Genomic DNA, 22,586 nt, shown 5'->3' on the forward strand with positions numbered 1-22,586 from the left:
ATTGTTTTAGGTTAGCTTTAAACCCATCTTTAAATCTCTTTTGCTGTCTAGAAACCTTCCATTTTCCATTGTTGAGCTGAGAGGAAATAATTGCTTTGGGAGACAGTGATCAGGTATTTGGACAATGTGGCTGGCCCAGTGAAGTTGTTGATGGAGAAAAACAAGAGTTTTATAAACAAGCACCTTGGTATCCATATCAACCTCAACCTCCTCAGATACTCTGCTTCATTTAAAAAATGCTATGCTCACAGAGTAAATGTGTAGGTATACTTTTAAGAACCACGTGGAGAGATTTTGAGAATAGGTTCAAAAAAGTTAATTTTCCATGCCCTTAGTTATGCTAGAATTGGTAGTTTTTATACAGACATAGTGATGCGTTTAAAAAATAGTCCACTTGATGAGAAAAATGATATTCTAAGATTTTGACATCTAGAAATGACAGTGTAATTCTCACCTGGTAAGAAAGGCAAAGTAAATATTTGTTCTATTTGTTTGTTCGTTTTTTGCTGGTACCCTGTTCCTTTAGGTGATAAAGAAACATGGCAAAGGATCACTTTGAGAACTCTGACTATGTCTGTTCCTTTGGGATGAAGCTAACGTGGGACATCAATGACCCCAAGTTACCACAGGTAGTGGACAGCACAAAAGGTTTGGAAGTAAGGGGGTGACCTACCAATATGATTTTATGGGCCAGTTTTCTAAGGGCTTTTTATCAAAACATTGATCAGTTTCAGGTGGTTTTTTTGTGTGTATTTTTTTAGAATTTTACAAGTTTCCTCCCATACCAGTTCTGCCTCTGGTAGAAATATTTTTTCCTGTCTAAAAATGGATATAAATGTGTATTTTGTTATACTTGTATGGTACACGCATGTATGCATTTCTATTTAGTCCCCTAATTATTAATATGTGCTTGTTGTTGTTATTCATTTTTTTTTGCATTTTTAGCTATAAACATCAGCTTTGCTCAGTAATACTCAAGTTCTGAGCATACTTTATTCCTCTGAAATGCATTGCCAGTTTCATAAATGTGTGCATTTCTTGAAAAAGGTATGCTTTGTCTCAAAACTCGTTGCAGGAGACATGAAATTAACTTTAACTAAGCAGAATGCTTCTCTATTCCTATTTTTCACATTGCAAGATGAAGCACGTTTCAAACTAAATTCGTATCATTCAAATGATGATACCAACAAGTCATAGACTTGCAGTAATGGTATTTTATTCAGTATACATCCTTCCAGATACACTACATTGCTCATCTCACCCAGTGTTTTTAAACATTTTAATCTTTGCAACTGGCCCTGCCCATTGTGTCCAATTATTGTGGTTTTATATTGAATTGTGTGTTTACTCTGTATTGTTTTTTGTATTATTATTTTATTATATTTTATTGCTGTATTTTTTATGTTGTATATTTGCTTTGTTGAAATTGTTGGGCTTGGCCTCATGTAAGCCACCCCGAGTCACCTTGGGGAGATAGTAATAGGGTATAAATAAAGTTGTTGTTATTATTATTATTATTATTATTATTATTATTATTATTACTATTGATGGAGACCTTCTTACATTTTTATCATTTTAATCATAACACCTCTTCCATAAAAACAAAAGCAAAAAAGATGAAAAATAGTGATGTATGCATGTATATCTAAGGAGAGTGTTCTATTTACTGCTGTTTTTAAAGTATTTGACAATTAATCAATTCCTGCCAGAAGATGAGAGAATGAGGTGTAATGCTGTTTTATTAAAAGTAGCATTTTAAACTGGATATTGGCAAAGAGGGTTGGAAAATCATGTTGCTTATCACAAATATATTCACAAGAAAATGTCATTTCGGCATGGTGACATTTGCACAACTGCAAGCTCACAACAGATTTCTTGATTTTTTTTTCATGTCAGGAGTGACTTGAGAAACTGCAAGTCGCTTCTGGTGTGAGAGAATTTGGCCATTTGTAAGGACATTGCCCAGGGGATGCCTGGATGTTTTACCATCCTGTGGGAGGTTTCCTTCATGATTCCACATGAGAAGCTGGAGCTGACAGATGGGAGCTCACCTCACTCCTCGTATTCAAACTGACGACTTTTCGGTCAGCAGTCCTGTCGGCACAAGGGTTTAACCTAGGCATCCTCAAACTGCACCCCTCCAGCTGTTTGGGCCTCCAACTCCCAGAAGCCCTAATGAGCTTGTTCAATTGTCAGGAATTAGGGGAGTCGAAGGCCCAAAGAGCTGGAGGGCTGCAGTTTGAGGATGCCTGGTTTAACTCATTGCACCACTGGGGGCTCCTGTTGATTTAAGTAAAATCTGTGAGTCGCCCCCGGGCTGAGAACAGCGGTATATAAGCAAAGTAAATAAATAAATAAATAAATAAATTATAGTAGTCTTGAGAAGGCATTGAGGAAAATGTGCCTTCAGGTTGCCTGTGAATGTATAGTGAACCCAATGGCCTAAATGCACTAAAGTCATCAGAACATTCTGATTTTGGAAGCTAAGCAAGGTCAGCACAGGTTACTATTGGATGGGAGACTGCCAATAAGTACCAAATGTTGTGAGCTACATTTCAGAGAAAGGACTGGGCAAAACCCATATGAAATTCATTGGGTCATAATACATCAAGACACATCAATTTTATAGGATTTTCTAAAACAAGGATTACTCTAAAGTCATTGTATGTTGCATTCCTTTGAAATACATCCTACTATCCCTGTGATATTCCTTTACTATACATTTCTTCCAAGTAACAACAAGGCCTGATCATGATTAGCTTTCAAGTTCAGAGGGCATCTGGTGCCTTAAAAAGTAATATATCAAAAATGTGCAACTTAAAATACATCTTGGCATTCTTTAGAAATGTGTGTGTGGAGTTCACTCAAGCAGCTTCTTAGATGCCAAATGATAAATTACTAATATGGAAAGACTACCTGTATGGCTGGATCTACATAATACAACGTAGTTCCAGCCTGTGTCTTGTGCTTAGAGAATTGAGGCATTGCATTGTACAATTAACATCTCTATTATGGATCTTGTGAAACCTGAATTCCGCATTGAATTTGGTCTCCTTCTTTAAAACTGAAATGTTATGTCACTATATTCTTTGCCTACTTTCTTCTCCTCTTTTTGTTCATATCTTTATCTCTGATGCCAGGAGCCCAAGCACTTTGATTCCTTCCAGGAGTGGCCAGATGGCTACCTGCGGTTCATTTATTCCAGTGAAGATAAAAATGCTCAGAGGCACCTCAGTGGCTGGGCCATGCGCAACACTAACAACCACAACTGCCAAATTCTCAAGAAGTCCTGCCTTGGTGTGGTGGTGTGTGCCAGGAATTGCACCCTTCTAGATGGGACCAAGCTGCAGCTTCGCCCCGCTATATGCGATAAAGCTCGTCAAAAGCAACAGAGTGAGAGCAAGGGGATAAAGCAATGTTTTTCACATGGGGTGTCTTTTCTTTTCTTTTCTTTTCTTTTCTTTTTTTGAGCTGACTCTATAACTGAATTCTTAATTACATATGGAAAAATATACTGAAATTTACAACACTTGAATTGATAATATGTACATGAAGAAAATCCAACAATACTCCAGGAGCAACCCCCAATTCTCTGTGTGTAGCACCCACTGGGAACCTATTGTATGACTTCACTATTACTTTTATAAAATGGCACAATTCTAACAGACCAAATAAATTTTAGTCCTGAATTACCAATAGACATCAATGGGGTAGTGAAACAATTCTAGGAATTAGTCTGGACCTTAAAGGTGCTATCCTATTTTGGGAATAGGATCCTGCCATATTTTATTGATTCTATTGCTCTTGCTAATTTTATATGTCTGGTTTTAAATGTGTTGTTGGTTTTAATGCTGATATATTGTATTTTATATGTTGTATGGTACCATTGTGTGCTATTTGTAAGTCGCACCGAGTCCCTACGGGAGATGGAGGCGGGGTAGAAATCAAGTTTTATTATCATATTATTATTGTACCTCAGATAGATTGTTTGGACTAAAACCTGGAGGAGATTTGCTACTCCATCAATATAGAAGTCAATCCACTCTGATTGTGAAAGCTAAACAGGTTTGGCATGAGTTCATACTTGAATAGGACTCTCAATGCATGTCAGGTTCTGCAAGCTATATTTCAGAGGAGTAAAAAGTAAAGGTAAAGGTTTTCCCCTGACATTAAGTTCAGTCATGTCCGACTCTGGGGGTTGGTGCTCATCTCAATTTCTAAGCTGAAGAGCCAGCGTTGTCCATAGACACCTCCAAGGTCATGTGACCGGCATGACTGCATGAAGCACCATTACCTTCCTGCCCGAGCAGTACCTATTGATCTACTCACATTTGCATGTTTTCAAATTGCTAGGTTAGCAGAAGCTAGGGAAGATAGTGGGAGCTCGCGCCGCTTCCCAGATTTGAACCTGTGACCTTTGGGTCAACAAGTTCAGCAGCTCAGCAGTTTAAACCACTGCATCAAATACAGGGGGCTCCTGTATTTCAGAGGAAGGAACTAGCAAGACCACTTATGAATATTTATTGAAAAATAAATCTTTAGAAAATTCATGGGGTTGCCATAAGTTGGCAGGTGACTTGAAGGCATACACATACACTACTGAACAATCCAATTGAAAATCATGAAAATCAATAGGACTTGTAAGTTCTAGTTTAATTTGGACTACAGTTGGGTTTAGTGAATAGATGTTGTCGGATTGCCATCCAATCAGCCTTAGCTGGCATAAATGGTGGTCTCAACTTCTCTATCCTTGATATTGAGGATTTGTCTTTCTTTTTTGAAGGAAGAAGGATGTTGAGAGGATGGAAGACACAAGAATGCCGCACTAATATCAACTATCTATATGGGGATAATATCAGACTAAACAAAGGGCAATTTACCTAAAGCAATTACAGAGAGTCAATGTAAGATTTGCATACTTGAGCAACATCTAGTCCTGATTTAACACCTTCCCCCATATGCATGTATTTTCCATCTTGCTTAGAAGATTATTTTGTCTACCAAATATTAAGCTGACTACCAAACATTAAACTGTAAGATAAACCTCCTGTGAACCTTGCTGTGATTGTCAAACATGAAACTTGAGTCAGAACTGTGAATCCTTATCTTCCATCTTGGTCAGCAAGAATACTTGTACATGTTTAATCATTTAAACAAAAATCACAACAGCTATTGTACATGATCCTTATAATACAGGTTGAGGATTCCTTAACTGAAATTCAGAAATCTGAAATAATGCAAAATCTGAATTTGTCTACATGGGGGGCGGAAAGAGTAACACTTTTGTTTTCTGATGCCTCAATGTACACAAATTTTGTTTCATACACAAAATTATGTAAGTAATTGTGTATAAAATTACCTTCAGGCTAGGTATATAAGATGTATGTTAAATAAATTTCAAGTTTAGTCTTGGATTCAATCTCCAAGATATCTCATTATGCATGCATATGCAAATACAAGTATTCCAAGTTAAAAGTAATCCAAAATACTTTTGGCCCTAAACCAGATAAGGGATACACAGCCTATATCTAGCTTGATGAAATAAACTTATGACCCGTTCTTTCTCAAGTTGTCTACATCTTTGGGGGCAGGTCTGTTGATTTTTGGAACAAGAACTAATCACATTCAGAGAATTGGATGGACATCCCAGTGCTGCAAAAAGGGGAAGCTGCTTGCAGGTTCCATGGATTACATAGAATAGGAAGAGGCATCACATCTGCGTTATGTAAACAGATATGCCATTTGAAAACTTTGATTTTGTGTTTCTCTCTTTCAGAATTGATCTTTGTTGCTTTGTTTTGAAGTTGACATTTTGGAACAGAGGGTTCTCCCATCTGATTCTCTATCTGAATTACTTTAACTTTTTTTTTTTTTTTTTTTTTTGCTCCAGGAAAGCATTGTCCAAACTGCAGTTCAGCTCTTGAGTTAATTCCCTGTCGCGGGCATAGTGGCTACCCAGTGACTAATTTTTGGAGACATGAAAGCAAAGCAATATTTTTCCAGGTAAAGCACAAATGCAATACATATTTCTTTTTTTTTAAAGTAAGCATTTTTCATTTTGTCAATTAAAAAAGGAAACGTATCAAATCATTGTTCATCTACAGCAGAACAGGGATTATAACAGAAGTACACACAGGATTCTTTCCTTATCATAATCAGTTAGTCATCTATGACCATCCTTTCTTAACATTTGACAGGAAAATAAATTCTATTGAGTTGATGCTGTCACACAACAATGGCCAGATTACAAGCTCTGTCAATAATTTCATTCTTCAGTGTATTCCAAGGTGTTGTTTTCAAGGCTGGAACCCAAGGAGCCATAACTAATTTTGCATGGCTAAGTGATGTAGTGCTTTAAGTGCTGATCTAGAGCCTCTTCCTCACAGCTGAATAAAATTCCACATTATATGCTTTGAACTGGAATATATGGCAGTGTGGACTCAGATAAGCCAGTTCAAAGCAGATATTGTGGACTTTTCTCCCTTGATATTCCATGATATAGAGCTGTGTGGAAGGGCCCTAGGACTCTGGAAGTCTAAAGGCCCTTCCTCACAGCCCTATATCCCAGAATATCAAGGCAGGAAATCCCACAATATCTGCTTTGAACTGGGTTATCTGACTCCACACTCAGATAATGTGGGATTTTCCGTCTTGATTTTCTGGGATATAGGGCTGTGTGGAAAGGCCCCAAGGTTTAAATTCTCACTCAGCCATGGAAACGTCCTGAGACAAGTCATACTCTCTCAGCCATAGAGGAAAGCAGTGGTCAACCTCTTCTGAACAAATCTTGCTGACAAACCCCCATGACGGTTTCAACTTATTTATTTAAGTTTCAACTTAGGAAATGTCAGAAATAACTTGAACAGATGCAACAAGAGACTCTCATTATTGCATGGCAGGTAACCTGTTTTTCAGACCAGAGGAGAAAAAGTCATAAATTCCATTTGATGTGCCCATATACATGACTGAAATACACCTTTAGATCCTAGCTACTGTCACCATCTGTGAACAAGTCTCCACCAGATGTTGTTCTGCTGCAGTTGTCATTATCCTTCACTTCTAGCCTTAGCTGTGCTGACTGGGTATGATGTGAGTTATAATTAAAAAAACGTAGAGGAGTACAAGTTGCCCATCTTTCCACTAGTGTCAGTTTTCTCTACTTTAATTTGTATCAAGTTCATAAAGGAAAATTACAGGAGGATTGTGTCCAAAACTATCTAGTCATGAAGGTCATCTTGACTGTTATTAGTGATACACTGTTATGGACACAATATTTGATGAAACAAAAAATACCAGTGAAGAAATTCAATATTCAAGACTTTGGTGATATTTAGGAGATGGCAATAATGTATGGCGCTGAAACCAATTAAATAGGGTCTTTCAGTTGTCAACCAATTTCAGTTACACCTAAGCAGTTAAATGAAGGTCTGGATGGATATATCTACAATTATACACTATTTTAAATTAAGAAAAACATTTGTGTGTCAATATTATAGGCCAAAGGATTGCATGACCACCCAAGACCAGAAAGTAAATCTGAGACAGAGGTCAGAAGAAGTGCTCTTAAAAAGCAATCACCATCTTCTCACCCATCACAGAAAAAAAGGCTTCTGGAGTTTCAGGTAAATATAGATGGCATGCATCATTAGAGATGTTGATGGAAATACCACATTTAAATCTGAATGTAGACTGCTATGCTAATTCACAAATGTATGTAACAAATGCATATATGCATACATATAAATAAATGAATGGAATAACATCTTGGCGTATCACTGAATTAAACAGAAAACAAAGATGCAAAATGGACACCAACTATATTTTCAAATAGATTCAGTAAGAGAATGTTTTGGAAACTCAATATGGCTGTAATTTATTTGGTGTATTAGGTTATTCTCACATTACATATATATATTGTTTTTAAATTACCAGTCCAACAATCTATAGAATAATGGGATTTGTAGTCGTGGGGAAAGACATTTAGGATTCTCAGCCAGAGGGTTCTTAGACCTCACTAAACTACAAACACAAGAATTTCATGGGACGTAGTGATGGCAATAAAAGTAGAATAACACTTCCATTATAACACAATATGATAATGCTTTAGCATATTATTAATACCCTTTACAAAAGTTGTTGGACATTTTTGTCCAATGTAGAATGACCACATTCAGTTTAAGATTGCACAGGCAGAGGCCTGAGTGCTGGGCCTTTGCCCACTGATGCACATACATGTGATTCATTCATGTGCCTTAAACAATGCCCATTAAGCAAAGATGTGCAAACACATTTAGTTGTGAAATTCTTGTTTTGGTTCAGTAATGCAACTACATAAAGACCATGTAGCATTACACTGCTTGTTGAAATTTACACTGTGCAGCCCCTGCTATAGGATCACAACTTATTTGTGTTATATGTGTCCATCCAAATTAATATTGCTAAATATCATCTTAAAAGTCTGCTTTGGATAGGTCTATGTTAATTTGGACATAACTTAAATCTTTCTGAATTAGCTCAATGCAGACTAGTGTTTGTGATCTGTCTGAATCAGAAGAATATCACATATATATATATATATATATATATATATATATATATATATAAGCACAGAATAAAAATATTTTAAATCGTCATTGGCAACATTGCATGAGGAATGGTTTCCAAAGCCTTCTAATTTATATTCTTTTTAGACAGGAACATGTAATGAGAATGCCAGTCACTTTCATTACATTCATCATCTGGCATGTGAAGAAGGACCGGAAAAATTCAGCATAGTCACTGATACCAGTTTGCCACTTCTACCTCAGTCCCATCATTTATTTCAAAATGCAGAACCATACGTTACTTATGATGCTTCCAACTTCCAAGAAAATGTGGTAGCACCACTCCAGAACTACACAAGCTCCCAAATCTACACATGTAAACCAGCCGTTGGTTATGAGTGTGCCTTTCCTGGCTACATGGCTCCTAGTTTGTGCTCAACTTTTCATAAAGATGCAATGAATATTCCAGTGGACTCTGATCACATTCTGCTGAATGGACTCCAGTATCATGTAAATTCATTAAATGTCCATGAAAAGAACTCTGACACCACCCATAAGTACAATGGATTGAGACAAAGCTCGGGGGAAACAAACTGTGGAGAACGGATTGGTTATGGGCCATGTCAACTCAATGCTAATCATCCCCATTATAGCGAAGAATATACTTGTAGATATAGTAGTCTTTCCTCCTTGGAGGTTCCAGCTTTGCAAACAGTTATAACTACAACAACTAAGATGTCCCTTGAGGCCTACAAGCCTCCTATACTGAAGTATGGTGACAATAATGTCTATGATGTCAAAGATCTTCTAAGCTGCTCTATGGCAGATAGCATTTCAGAAGATGTTTGTCCACAAATAAACTTTCAAGAAGACTGGGCAATAGGCAAATCAAATTTAACTGGGGAACATTTTCTGACCACTAGTAAGGTAGGCCATGTAGCGTCAGTGGAAACTTGTCAGATCAGTCCTAATATGGAGAAATGTTATAAAGCTTATGAAGAAGAGACATTTGGATTTGAAAACACCGAATACTGAGCTCCAAAATACTAGATACACTTTGCTATATAAAACATAACAACACAAAAAATATACATATTTGAAATAAATAAAATGGAAATATATTAATATTGGAAGATTTAGTCAGTGCTGTGGGTGAATCCTTAATTCTAAACCTAGCACATTTTTAAAAATCAACCTGCAGCAAAGGCTTGGCAAATTCAAATTATTCCAGGATGCAATATATAACAGAACAGGCTAGTTTCATGCACTGGATCTCTGTGTTAGTAGGGATGACTTAAATCCTATCGATTTCAGTGAGTCAATTCTAAGTACAGTAGAGTCTCGCTTATCCAACATAAACGGGCTGGCAGAACGTTGGATAAGTGAAAATGTTGGATAATAAGAAGCGGGATTAAGGAAAAGCCTATTAAATATCAAGTCACATTATGATTTTACAAATTAAGCACCAAAACATCAGGTTTTATTATAAACAAACAGAAAACACAGTTCAATACACGGTAACATTCTGTAGTAATTACTGTATTTACTAATTTAGTACCAAAACATCACAATGTAATGAAACAGCTGTGAATCTGGACGGGAGGCAGACTGCATTAGATAATACAGAACATTGGATGAGCAAAGGTTGGACAAGCGAGACTCTACTGTATAACTCTACTGTATAACTTTGATCCAACTTGTCATTTCCTGCATTTTTAAAATACACCCCTTTCAATATTTCTGTCATTTTTTCATGGTATCTTGATCTCTTCAATATTTATTAGAAACAAAACAATTAAACAGCCTAAAGAACACAAAATAAAAATTGAACCAAAAGTCCATTTTGTAATTGTAATAACTTTTGAACTTTGAAATTGTATCACAAGGAGGGGTATGAGTCACACTGGGTGACTCTTAGGGGTTGGGAAAGAGGTGGACAAGGTGGGTGCAGAAAGCAGCCAAGTATGCTGAATGACCATATTTGCTCCCTGGAGGGGGAGAGCTCTGTTCTTCCCCTTTTGGCTGGATTTATTTACAGAAATTCAACTCTCCCATCAGTTGGATGTAAAATAAAACAACTTTTGCTTTCAGCAGCAGCAGCTTGTTTTTTCCCTCCATAAGCTAAAAAGCACATTCTTTTGTGTGGTGTGCATTAAAGTGTGAAAATGGACATAATTTACCGTTCTGATTGTTGATTGACACATTTTTTACTGCTGAATGCGCTAGGCATATATTTTAAATTACTAGGTCTTGCCCCGTTTTCTGGCGAGTTGGCTGATTGTATTTCATTGGTTCTGTTCCTGCGGTGATCCACGGGCAACAATAGGAGCAAAGAACGAATGGCTGGATGTGCGCATGCACACACATTCACAATCTCACAATGCAGGAGAGACAGTGAGTGTGGATATGATAAGATGCTGGCACTTTCGCTACCATATTCTGGTCTGGTCTTGTCTGGGATAGGGATGACACCATGAATTACCCACACTAGGTCACACCTGTTAGGGAAAGCTCCCAAAAGTACAGCAGAGCATCCAAAATATAAACAAGATATTTATAGTTGAGCATTCAGCTCACAGCAAGCAGAGCGTGAAATGTTATGGCCAAAAAGAATTTGGAGTTTAGGAAGCAAAGATGTAGTTTAATCTTTAAAATTACAAAAGAGTTACTTACAAAAACAATAACTACATTTCGTCGTAATAGTAAAGAACTGGGTCTGAGCTACTCTATAACTCTATCTCTTCTAGGGTCCAAAATCTCCAAGCACTACATCTTTCCTGACACACACAAGCGGAGAGAGGTCTCAATACACTAAGATGTAAAAAGCAGAAGTCTGAAACAAAGGCATGCACCTGAAAAGTATTCATTCTACATAACCAACCTGAATGAGAGAGAAGAGAACCAATAGATACATTCCAACTGCCATTCATAAGACAAGGGGGAAGGGATTCTCTTAACCTATTCCTAAGCTAACTGTTTCTCATTGAGGCCTGCAGACTTGGACAGTGTGGGGTTGAATTCCAACAACACCAACCTTAATGGCATCACTGGAACTTCTCATTCCAATGTTAGTTTTTTTTTTGGGGGGGGGGGATGAGGGACAAGAAATGGAGCAATGCATCTAATTTTTAATTGCCAGAGCAGCTTTATTATGAGCACAGTATAATTTTCATGGAAACCTTCCTAGTAAGAATTATTATGAGCTCCAAAGAAGTTATATGCCTACTCAGAAGTAAATCCGTTTAAGTTAAACAACGTTAATTCCCAGTTTAAAGTGTGTGGCATTGCATTACTCTGAAACAATGCACATTTTAATTGTTGCCATATGAAGTATAAAGACAATAAATGTTTTATACAGTATATCCCTTACAGTATCAGGTAAGTCTGTAGATTCAACATTTTTCTTCCTTCTCAACCACCAAGCAACAATGATATAAAGTAGTGGTATGTCTGGAAAAAAGCGAATTGTGTACCCTTAGCAATAAGCAAACAGATGTAAGTATACCTTAACTTCTCCCCCACTGATAGTCAATTCGAAAGGACTCCCATTCTTTCCCGCTCCTTGAACTTAGAAAAGAATGCAATGAAGGAAAGCAAGAAGATATCACACACTAAGGGTATTCGAGGTGGAATATCAAAAAGATCCAATCTTTGTGCTAATACACATTTTATGTCACATGTTTATTACATTGCTTGCAGATGCATTTTGGATTGTATTACTTTTCTTAAAAAAAAAACAATCTGCATTTAATGTGAGTCTGAACAAAGTTGGAAGTCCAATAACATAGAGCTGCCAAAAAGAAACATGAGAAAGGGAACAGATGCATCACAATGTTGTTGTTTTTTATTTCTCTTACAGAAATACAAACCATGGTGCTCTTCATGGGCCTTTTAGCTCTTGCCTATTATATTTCACTTAGTTTCCTGGTTCACAGCAAGAAAGAGGCCCATGACTGTTGTTTTGTCTGTAGACCAAAATGATGTGCTAACTGATCTGTACATATTGTTCATCACTCTGCTTTGCAGTTTTGTAGCCACTTTGAAGGTCAAGCAGGCCTGCTATCTATAAAACTAAAGAAATGGTTCCAATAGACAAAAATATTAATAAAAGTACAGAGGTTATACTTGAAGAACACAAATGTGTGAGTGAACATGAATACATAAGTCTAAATCAGAGGTTCCCAAAGTTATTGGCCTATTTCCCCCTTTTTAGAAAAAAAAATTGCTCACCCCCCCTCCCAAATCCTAAAATTTATCTTCTTTAAGTGAACGAACAGAAATATGCATTCTTTTATGTATCTATGTTTCTACCTACATCACACAGCATGGTAGAGATGCTGTACCCAAGACATTTTGAAGCTCAAAATTATAAAATTATTTATTACAACCAACCATAGTGAAATTAGCCTTACACACATACTGTTTAGACAATAGTATGAATCACATTACAATAAGCCTAAATGTGAAGGATGAATCCTTTGCGCTGCTATGAATTTATATTCAATTACATTTTTGTTAGCAGTGTGAATTAAAAAATTTCAATTTCAGTTTCATTTGTACCTCATTAACTACTTGTCAAATCATTCAGCAACCATCTACATTAAATTTTATGCCTGTGACCTATTTATAGTTGACCTCCCTGTGCTTTTTTTCAAGGAGTCAATGTAAAGGGACATCACAAAAGTTTTATAAGTCGCTGACAACCACTGATTATGGAAAGATCTATATTTGTGATGACCTGGTATAATAAGGCTGGATCAAATTGTGATGTAGGCTGAGAAAGTAAAGGACAATTTGAACCCAATATGAAATAGTTTTATTGAAGAGAAGGGAAAGATATTATTGGACTTCAAAAGACATTCATGCCTTGTTGCATGCGCCTGTAAATCAACTCTTTCAACACATTTCATTTAATATTTTGGTTAGAAATATTTTTGTGTGTACAACAACAGGGTGTAGGGAGATCGTGGATGATGCTACCATAGAGTATCAATTTTTTAAATCTGTGATAGAGTGGTTTGGGTGATTATTATCCACACATCTTGCTCACTTTGCCTGCCTCTTCTCTGTGAATGCCTCCATTATATTTCTAAGGGGGAATCTACACCACAGAACTGATTGGGGACTTAATAATAACCAGGAAACAGCTAATGCATCCAGGATTGCAGAGACATTAAAACATTGTCAGGTCACACTTCAACTAAAGCAAGAAAAGGTCAGGGCATCCAGAGCAACAAAAATATCAGAACAGCTTGAGGCCAGATTTCAGTTAATACAGAAAAAAGCCAGGCAATTAAGAGCAGAAGAATGTTATTATTAGATGAATTGACCAAATATGTAGTTACTGTCACACCAAGAAATTTAAAATGGAGCCACCTGGGTAGTGCTGTAGGAATGGAAAAGTTACACTTTCACCTTTACAACGACCACCAGATGACCTTCTTTCTTATATGTCTGGAAATACTTCAGAATCAAAACATTTCCCACTGAACATAAGATATAATTCATGTTTTCAAATGACATCATTTGGTATCACATCTGTAGATGAAGAAAGGAACTTTTCAATAACTTTCAGAGTGCAAGATCAAGTCTATGGATCTATGTTGCCTTTCCCCAATCAAAGCCCCAAGTTTTTACAAATTTTCTTTACGGGGACAAGTCTTAAGAGGAAATAATGAACTGATAGGAGGACCTCTGGTGGTTTTAGCTGGTGACTTTCGTCAAACTCTTCCAGTCATTCCAAAGTAAACGCCAGAAGTTAAACTTATAGCTTGCCTTAAGGCTTCAGTTTTTTGGGGACATGTTAAAAAATTACCTTACAAACAAATCTGAAGCTCCTTCAAATTAGTGAAGGTATTTTCCTCACTGACTTTCCAAATCTTCTTTCAAAATTATTTTTGTACCATTATGACATTAGTTGGAGAACTTATAAAGTTTATCCAAATATTTCAGAAAATTACAAACAGTACAACTGGTTGTGTGAAAGAGCCTTTCCTTCCAGAAAACCTTATAGCTCCAGGGAGTACTTTGGCTGCAATGGGGTTCAGCCCCACTGCCTTGGACCTCTGTCTGCCCTTCAAGTTGGAGGAGCAGGGCTGGTGAAGCATGTGGCAAGCCTGTCTCTTAGGCCTCTCTCAAGAGAAACTCCAGGTTGGTTTCCTTTTGAAAAGGTTCCGTTTTTGCTCTGAGTTCTGGAACTGGAGGTGTTTATGTGATCACCTAGGAGACCAATTGTTTCTGATCAGACCAGACGTTTCTTTGGCCACTGCCTTCCTGGACTTCATCATGGGCAGAAGGGTTTTGCAGCAGATCCAGCCAAGGTTCCCCAGCCCCTTCCCTTCTGTCATGGACTTTTCAACATGATGGACCTTACCAGGCAACTCAGAGTAAGAAGCCACAATCCTCTGCCAATAGAAGGGGGCAACTAGGATTTTCTGCATGACTCCAGGAAGAAATGACAGCCTTTTTGCTGAGTAGGTACCAAATATGGAAGGGAGGTTCCTGTGGACACTCCGACGTAAACCCCTTTCCGGAGCTCCCCATTCCCTTCCAGGGTACTTCTTCATTGTTACTTTATTATTATTTATTTATTTATTTATTTATTTATTTATTTCCTGCATTTAGTAACCGCCACTCTCAGCCCTAGGGCGACTCGTGGCGGTGTACAGCACATAAAAGACAATTTACAATGAGCCAAGACAACAAAACCAACATATTACTAATACACAACATCTAATTATACTAAAAATCCGCTCCGTCTTATCAAGGAATCATAATCAATCTCATAGTCGTAATCCATTCCGGTCGTCATTTCCAGTAACATAGCACTCAGTTGAATGCCATCTCGAAAAGCCATGTCTTCAGGCCCTTATGAAAGGCCATAAGGGAGGGCGCCTGTCTGATGTCAGCAGGGAGGGAGTTCCACAGCCGGGGGGCCACCACCGAGAAGGCCCTCTCTCTCGTCCCCGCCAGACGTGCCTGTGAGGCAGGCGGGATCGAGAGAAGGGTCTCCCCAGATGATCTCAAGGTCCTCGTGGGCTCATAGGCCGAGATGCGGTCCGCAAGGTACTTTGGGCCGGAACCGTTTAGGGCTTTGTAGGATAACACCAGCACCTTAAATTGGGCCCGGTAGCAAATCGGCAGCCAGTGGAGCTGGAACAACAAGGGCGTTGTATGCTCCCTGCGTCCTGCTCCTGTTAACAACATGGCTGCCGCGTGCTGGACTAGCTGAAGCTTCCGGGCCGTCTTCAAGGGCAGCCCCACGTAGAGAGCGTTGCAGTAGTCAAGGCGGGATGTGACCAGGGCGTGTACCACCGTGGCCAAGTCAGACTTCCCAAGGTACGGGCGCAGCTGGCGCACGAGCCTAAGCTGTGCAAATGCTCCCCTGGTCACCGCTGAAACCTGGGGATCCAGGCTCAACGATGAATCCAGGATCACACCCAAGCTGCGAACCTGCGCCTTCAAGGGGAGTGCGACCCCATCCAGCACAGGCTGTAACCCTATATCCTGCTCGGCCTTGCGACTGACCAGGAGTACCTCTGTCTTGTCTGGATTTAATTTCAGTTTGTTCGCCCTCATCCAGACCATTACAGAGGCCAGGCACCGGTTCAGGACTTCGACAGCCTCCTTAGTAGCAGGTGGAAAGGAGTGACAGAGTTGGACATCATCATCATCATCATCATCATCATTATTATTATTATTATTATTATTAATCCCTCTTTTCAGCTCTAAAGAGAGGCGGCTTTACTTCCACTTCTATCTTCCACCTTCTAAGGTAAGTCCTGGCCTCAAGAGAGATGATGTGTGGGTCAGCCTTTTCCCTTTGACCACCAACTAAATCCTTCAGTCGTTGGAGCTCCCAATCCCAAGATGAGGGGTGAATATGCAGATTAGGTTGGGAGGAGCTGTTTGTGAGATGAAGTGGGAATTTGCATATGGATAGTGATTGGCTGGGGAGGAAAAGTAGGAGGGGCAAAGGGGGAGGGTTTATATGTAGATTGCATATAATTGTGAAGTAGAGAGGGATTGTGAAGAAGAGAGGGAATTTGCATATTGGTGGGGATTGACTGGAGGAGGCAGGGATCCTTAGGTGAGAAGACATTTCTCAAGGCATTTAATACTGCCACCTGTTACTCCTGCAGCTCCGGTTCAAGCAGAGGTTTGATTGCTTTCTACTAGATCTCACATTCATTCAATTTTATTTGATTCCTGCAGGAATCTGAAAGATTCTTCAAATAATCCCCCAATTATGTTGTGAAGAGCTGTCAAACTGCAAAGATATCAAAGAGTTCAAGATATTAAAAAATGCTTCAATCCTATCCTGCAATATAAGAAGGTGTGCCTTTTGCTTAGTAATGCCTCAGTCTGAGAGAGCTCTTATATAATAATAATAATAACAACACTTTATTTGTACCCTGCTACCATCTCCCCAAGGGACTCGGTGCAGCTTACATGAGGGAGCCCAAATACAACAATACAAGCAATACAAGCAATAATAACAATACAAGCAATTAAAATAAAAACATGGACAATAAAAATGCAACAATTAACAATAAGACAACACACAATACTGTGGGTAGGCCAAATGTAAAGTTAAAATTGAAAGTAGTGCCAGGGCATGGGCGAAAAGGTGAAAGTGGCGTTTGTGGAAAACATACAAGCAGACCTAAAATGTAAAGTGCTTTGGAGGACAAAGTGCTATGGGAACATTATTCTGGGAAGGCACACTGGAACAACCACATTTTCAAACTCCTCCTAAAGACTGCCAGGGTTGGGGCCTGCCTGATGTCCTTAGGGAGTGAGTTCCAGAGTTGAGGGGCCACCACCGAAAAGGCCCTCTCTCTCGTCCCCAACAATCGTGCCTGCAATGCAGGTGGGATCGAGAGCAGGACCTCTCCAGATGATCGAAGTGATCGTGTGGGTTCATATACAGAGATGCAGTCACGTAGGTAGGCGGGTCCCAAACCATTCAGGGCTTTGTAGGTAAGAACCTGCACCTTGAATTGGGTCCGGAAAATGAATGGCAGGCAGTGGAGCTCCTTGAACAGGAGGGTTGACCACTCCCTGTAAGGAGCCCCGGTTAACAACCTGGCTGCCGCACGTTCTGGAATTTTCGAGCCGTTTTCAAGGGCAGCCCCACGTAGAGTGCATTGCAGTAATCCAGTCTAGAGGTGACTAGACTGGATTACTGCATCTCAGGGTGGATCTAGACAGTCCCTTTATTGCAGAAACTTCTGCAATAAAAAGGGGGCTGTCCAGACAATGTTCTGGACAATCCCGAATTAATTTGGCACAAACCAGGAAAACCCTGGTTTGTGGTGAATTAATTTGATAGTGGGTTTATTCCATGCCTTCATCATTTCTACATGCCAGGAGAGCTGCCGCAACTCTACAATGGAAGCTAGGTAAGTACTTTTATTTTTAAAAGGGAGATTTAGGGCTTTTGGGGAGGGGGTAAGAGGCTCCAGGTGTTCTCCTTGGCCAGTCCTGGAAGAACATCTGGACACCCAACCCAGAAAGTGCATGCTTTCTTGGGTGTGTGTGGACAGGGCCCTAAGAACATCTGTGTTTTTTAAACGCGGATGCTCCTGGGATAAAGCTCTTCTGGAAAGGTCCTCTGTGTGAGAGAAGCCTCTGTGTGAGAGAATGCCTCTGTGGGAGAATAGGTCTCAGTGGTAATAGGCCTTATTGTGGGAGAAAGGCCTCATTGTGTTAGGTAGGCCTCGTTATGAGAAGGCCTCATACATGAAGCTCCGGTGTGAAGGTTGAACTTTATTTGTGTTATGGAAACCTTTTTTGTGTATATAGTGCAACCATATTATTTTGCTATAAAGAAAAGCCTCCTATAACATTGGTCTGTGTGTTTTTGTTATTTTTATCACTTTAGGCTACTGGTGCTGAGTCATGCTGCTGCTGATAAGTTACGCTACTGTGCATTTATGAGGAGGATCTTTTGTTAATAAGCTCACTCTCCCAACATGTATTATACATCTCCAGAAAATCCTGTGTAAATGTATATATTTGCACTGTGATCTAGAATTGTTTTTAGACGCTATGACTAATTTGTTTTTGTGCAGCCCCTGAAGAAGGCCAAACCTGTTAGTGGCTGAAATGCCACCCCAGGCTTTATCAAATTTATCAAGCAGGTGCCCCTCCATCCACATGTGGCACTTTGTCTCCCAATTTGCTTGGACAGTTTTGGGCCCCACCTGTCCACTCCTCACCTGAACCCACCTGAAAGAAAGGTTTGGCTGCTGGGAGGAAGGCTTGATCTTATTGCTCAGTTGTGTAATTTTAAACTTTATCTTTATTGTAACTTAACATTGTATGGTTTTATAGTCTTTGTTATCTGTAATAAAAATTGTAATATCAGGCAACCTTATGTTAATTGTAATTTAAAGTTATCTAGATGTATGGTGTTTCTTACATAGTCTCTGTAACCAGTATTGTAATACCAGATAACCCTCAAATAAATTGTAACTTAACATTATATCGTTGTATCGTCTCTGTAACCAGGATTGAAATGTCTGGCAATCCTTACATGAATTATAACTTTATTGTATAGTCTCTTTTATATAGTCTGTCTGCGCTCTGGCACCACGAGATGCAGAGCCAACCTTAAGAAATGGGGCTACAAAGTGGAATCCACGACATGCGAGTGTGGAGAAGAGCAAACCACTGACCACCTGCTGCAATGCAACCTGAGCCCTGCTACACGCACAATGGAGGGCCTCCTTGCGGCAACATCAGAGGCACTCCAAGTGGCCAGCTACTGGTCAAAGGACATTTAATCAACTAGCTTGCAGATTTTGTGTTTTGTCTGTTTGCTTGCTTGCTTGTTTGTTTGTTTTGTTCTGTTAGAAATGTAATACAATTGTCTGGTTGCCTGACACGATAAATAAATAAATTTTATATAGTCTCTGTAAATAAGATTGAAAATTGGCTCTGTACATTTAAAACTGTTGGTGAAGAATAAATGTATCCCTCTCTTGTCACTTTGGCACTTTCCTTAGATTGTTTTGGTGAGGGAGGTTGGAGACTGAAACTACAGGCGAGATAGTGCTACCAGCTGGAGGGCAGGTAACCATTTCTCTAGGTGTTGGGATCACCATCCAAAATGGCACTTATGGGCAAATTGCATTCAGATCCGGTCTGGCACTGTAGAGCATTCAGATATTAAGAGAGGTGGTTGATGCTGAATTTCAGGGTGAAATAAAGGTGCACCAGCTACACAATTCTAGTACAGATGTTAAATTCACAGTAGACTATCACATAACACAATTAATTTGAAGGAGGGGAGGATAAGCTTACTAGTGCATTGTATAATTTTATATTTATTTTCTTTTCCTATTCAATTCTGAGAAGGAGAGAGGCTTAAATGGTGGTAGATACTGATCATCTTTTCTATCAACAAATAGTTCATGGAAGCAACCTGACAACTCTGTCTCTGTGCAAGCAACAAGTTCTATCCCAATGGTTTGGCATCCTGTGATAATATTTGTATTTAATGATATATGTTTGTTGATATTAGTGTGTATCTTGAATGGCAGGTTATGACAACTGTATGTGAAGGTATATAACAGAGGTCCTCAAACTTTGGCCCAAGGGCTGGATACGGCCCTCCAAGGTCATTTACCTGGCCCTCACTCAGGGTCAACCTAAGTCTGAAACGACTTGAAAGCACACAGCAGCAGCAGCAGCAACAACAATAATAATAACAATAAAAACAACAATTCTATCTCATCAGCCAAAAGCAGGCCCACACTTCCCATTGAAATACTAATAAGTTTATATTTGTTAAAATTGTTCTTTGTTTTAATTATTGTATTGTTTTTAATGTTTTTTGCACTACAAATAAGATAGCTGCATTGTGCATAGGAATTTATTCATGTTTTCTTCAAATTATAACCTGGCCCTCCAACCCTTTGAGGGACTGTGACCTGGCCCTCTGTTTAAAAATTTTGAGGATCCCTGGAATATAACATAGCTCACAGAGTGAGAGAGAAAAAATAGGCATGGAGGGGAAACTGATGACAGCCCTAGGGGTGAAATGTATGGGCAACTCCCAGAAGACCTTTGTTATCTCGAGGAGATAGTGGCCTGATGCCTAGTTATTCATCCATGATGTTTCTGTCTGTTACTTAAAGACTTCTTTAAGAACCTAAAATATTAGCTTCCTGGGAGGAATCAAGACCCCCTTGGCAGACACTGGTCTGTGGGGAAATAACAAAGAACTCGAAAGCCAAAGGAAGAAACCCTTTTCACTCAGAAACCCCAATAGTTTGTCTATCTGGAGGGTTACAAAGGGTCTGTTGGCTCCTATTAAGTTCAGCACCACTTGTGGCTCTGTCTGCCCTTCGAAGAGGAGGAGTGGGATCAGGAAAGCATGTGGCAACCCTGCCTGCTGGGCCCCTCCTAAGAAAAGTCGTTTTCTTTTGAAAGGGTTCTGTTTCTGTTCTAGACGTGGAGGTGTTTACCTGGTTGCCAAGGAGACCAAGTGGTTCCGAGCAGGCCACAAGACTCTGTGGCAGTTAGTGCTAGCTATTTCCCTCCTGGACTCAGTCGTGGGCAGAGGGGCTTTGTGGCAGACCTAAATGGGGTCCCCTCTCTTCCTGATTCCCTCTCTGAGCTCTTCATTATTTTTCTCATTATTAAGGTTTGAAAGATGATGATGATGATGACAACGATGATGACGACAAGAAATGTTGAAAATTTAAAGGCTCAAATGTCAACATATCTTATTTCATAAGATATATTGTGCCGTCCACCCAGACGCTATAAAAATAAAACTGCGACGTGCTTCTCTCTATGTCTGAGCGAACTGCAGGTGTCTTTCTTGAGAAGCTTGAGATACTCAGCAACTGAGGCTATTACTGGTTTTAAACATCAAAAAGGATATGATATTTATTCAGAATCCTTGCAGACTTGGCACAGCTTATCAAAGTTACAAACAAACAATCAATAGATGAAACCACAGAGATATTCTTTCTTTCTCTTTTTCTCCAATCAGAGTCAACTTTCCCCCAGAAGGCAGAGAAGATCCTGGAATCTTTTCACCCTAACCCTAAGCTGCCATGGTTAGTGTGATGTCTCGGCCTAGTATTATTTCCTTGTTGCCTGTTGGACTGTTCCATTTTGCCAAGTTTAGGGGAGAAGCTTAGGTTCCCCCTAGAGTCTGAGCTCAGTTGGTGCAGCCCATTCTGACTCAGAGCCAGAATGGGCTGGTGATAGAACTAATGGCATTCCTTTTGGTCATAGTTTATAGATAGTTACCAGAAAGTGTCTGGTCTGGCCTAGCAATTTGAACAGGCCATCCTTATCACATATTTGCCCTATAGATAGAGAGTTCATAGATAACACGTTTCATAGAATAGTTATATTTGCCATATATTTGCCAAAGTTTATAGATTATAGAATATGCCATAGTTAGTAGTTATATTTACCTCATAGAAATTATAGTTGTTACCTCAGAGTTTATATTTCACTAATCAAACTGTACGTTTATACCTTGATTATTCAGTAAACAATTGTTGAATTTAATCTTGTTTTTAGAGTTTTATTTTTGGGGGCATTAAAGTAATTTAGGGCATACCGATGGTCACTGGGAAAATAGCCAGACACATTTAGTTTCTCATTAGATCTTCCTGGTGTGCCATCATAGTTAGAAAAAAGCAGGTTTTCCCCCTATCTATAGCTTAAGGTTAGTTCTGGAGACAAAGCAGTGAAATCTGTCTCTCTGTAACTATATAACTCAATCTTCTCAGTTAAGCTTATCTATCTGTAGTATCTCAATCAGCTATAACTCAGTATCTATCTATAATATCTTAATTCTCAATATAGCTTAATATAGCTTAATATCTCAATAGTCTTAATATAGCTTAATATACAATATTAAGTTATTCAAAAATGGAGATCTCAAGCCCAGAAGAATTGGCGGACTCCAAAACCAAAGAGCTGCTCTCTAGGCCAATAGTTGCAAAGAGGACTGCAGGCTGGCTTCCCAGCCTCTGAAACTGTTAACTTTCAGGGCTCTTGCAGAGCTGC

The 22,586-nt window shown here is 39.1% G+C and overlaps 1 protein-coding gene across 1 annotated transcript; it reads left to right on the forward strand.

Moving 5' to 3' along the window:
• Positions 1-539: 539 nt before the first annotated feature.
• GCM2 (glial cells missing transcription factor 2) lies at positions 540-9,578 on the forward strand. The gene is made up of 5 exons (XM_060771656.2): positions 540-629; positions 3,141-3,393; positions 5,891-6,003; positions 7,497-7,622; positions 8,691-9,578. The coding sequence occupies exons 1-5, from the start codon at positions 540-542 to the stop codon at positions 9,576-9,578; spliced, it is 1,470 nt and encodes a 489-aa protein (XP_060627639.2).
• The last annotated feature ends 13,008 nt before the right edge of the window (positions 9,579-22,586 follow it).

The sequence above is a fragment of the Anolis sagrei genome, chromosome 4 (genome assembly GCF_037176765.1).
Source record: "Anolis sagrei isolate rAnoSag1 chromosome 4, rAnoSag1.mat, whole genome shotgun sequence".
Lineage (NCBI taxonomy): Eukaryota > Metazoa > Chordata > Lepidosauria > Squamata > Dactyloidae > Anolis > Anolis sagrei.

Coding starts and splice junctions, on each gene's coding strand:
- GCM2 (XM_060771656.2), top strand. CDS start 540: ATGGCAAAGGATCACTTTGAGAACTCTGACTATGTCTGTTCCTTTGGG. Junction 3,394..5,890: donor AGCTCGTCAAAAGCAACAGA/GTGAGAGCAAGG, acceptor TTTTTGCTCCAG/GAAAGCATTGTCCAAACTGC. Junction 6,004..7,496: donor GCAAAGCAATATTTTTCCAG/GTAAAGCACAAA, acceptor TCAATATTATAG/GCCAAAGGATTGCATGACCA.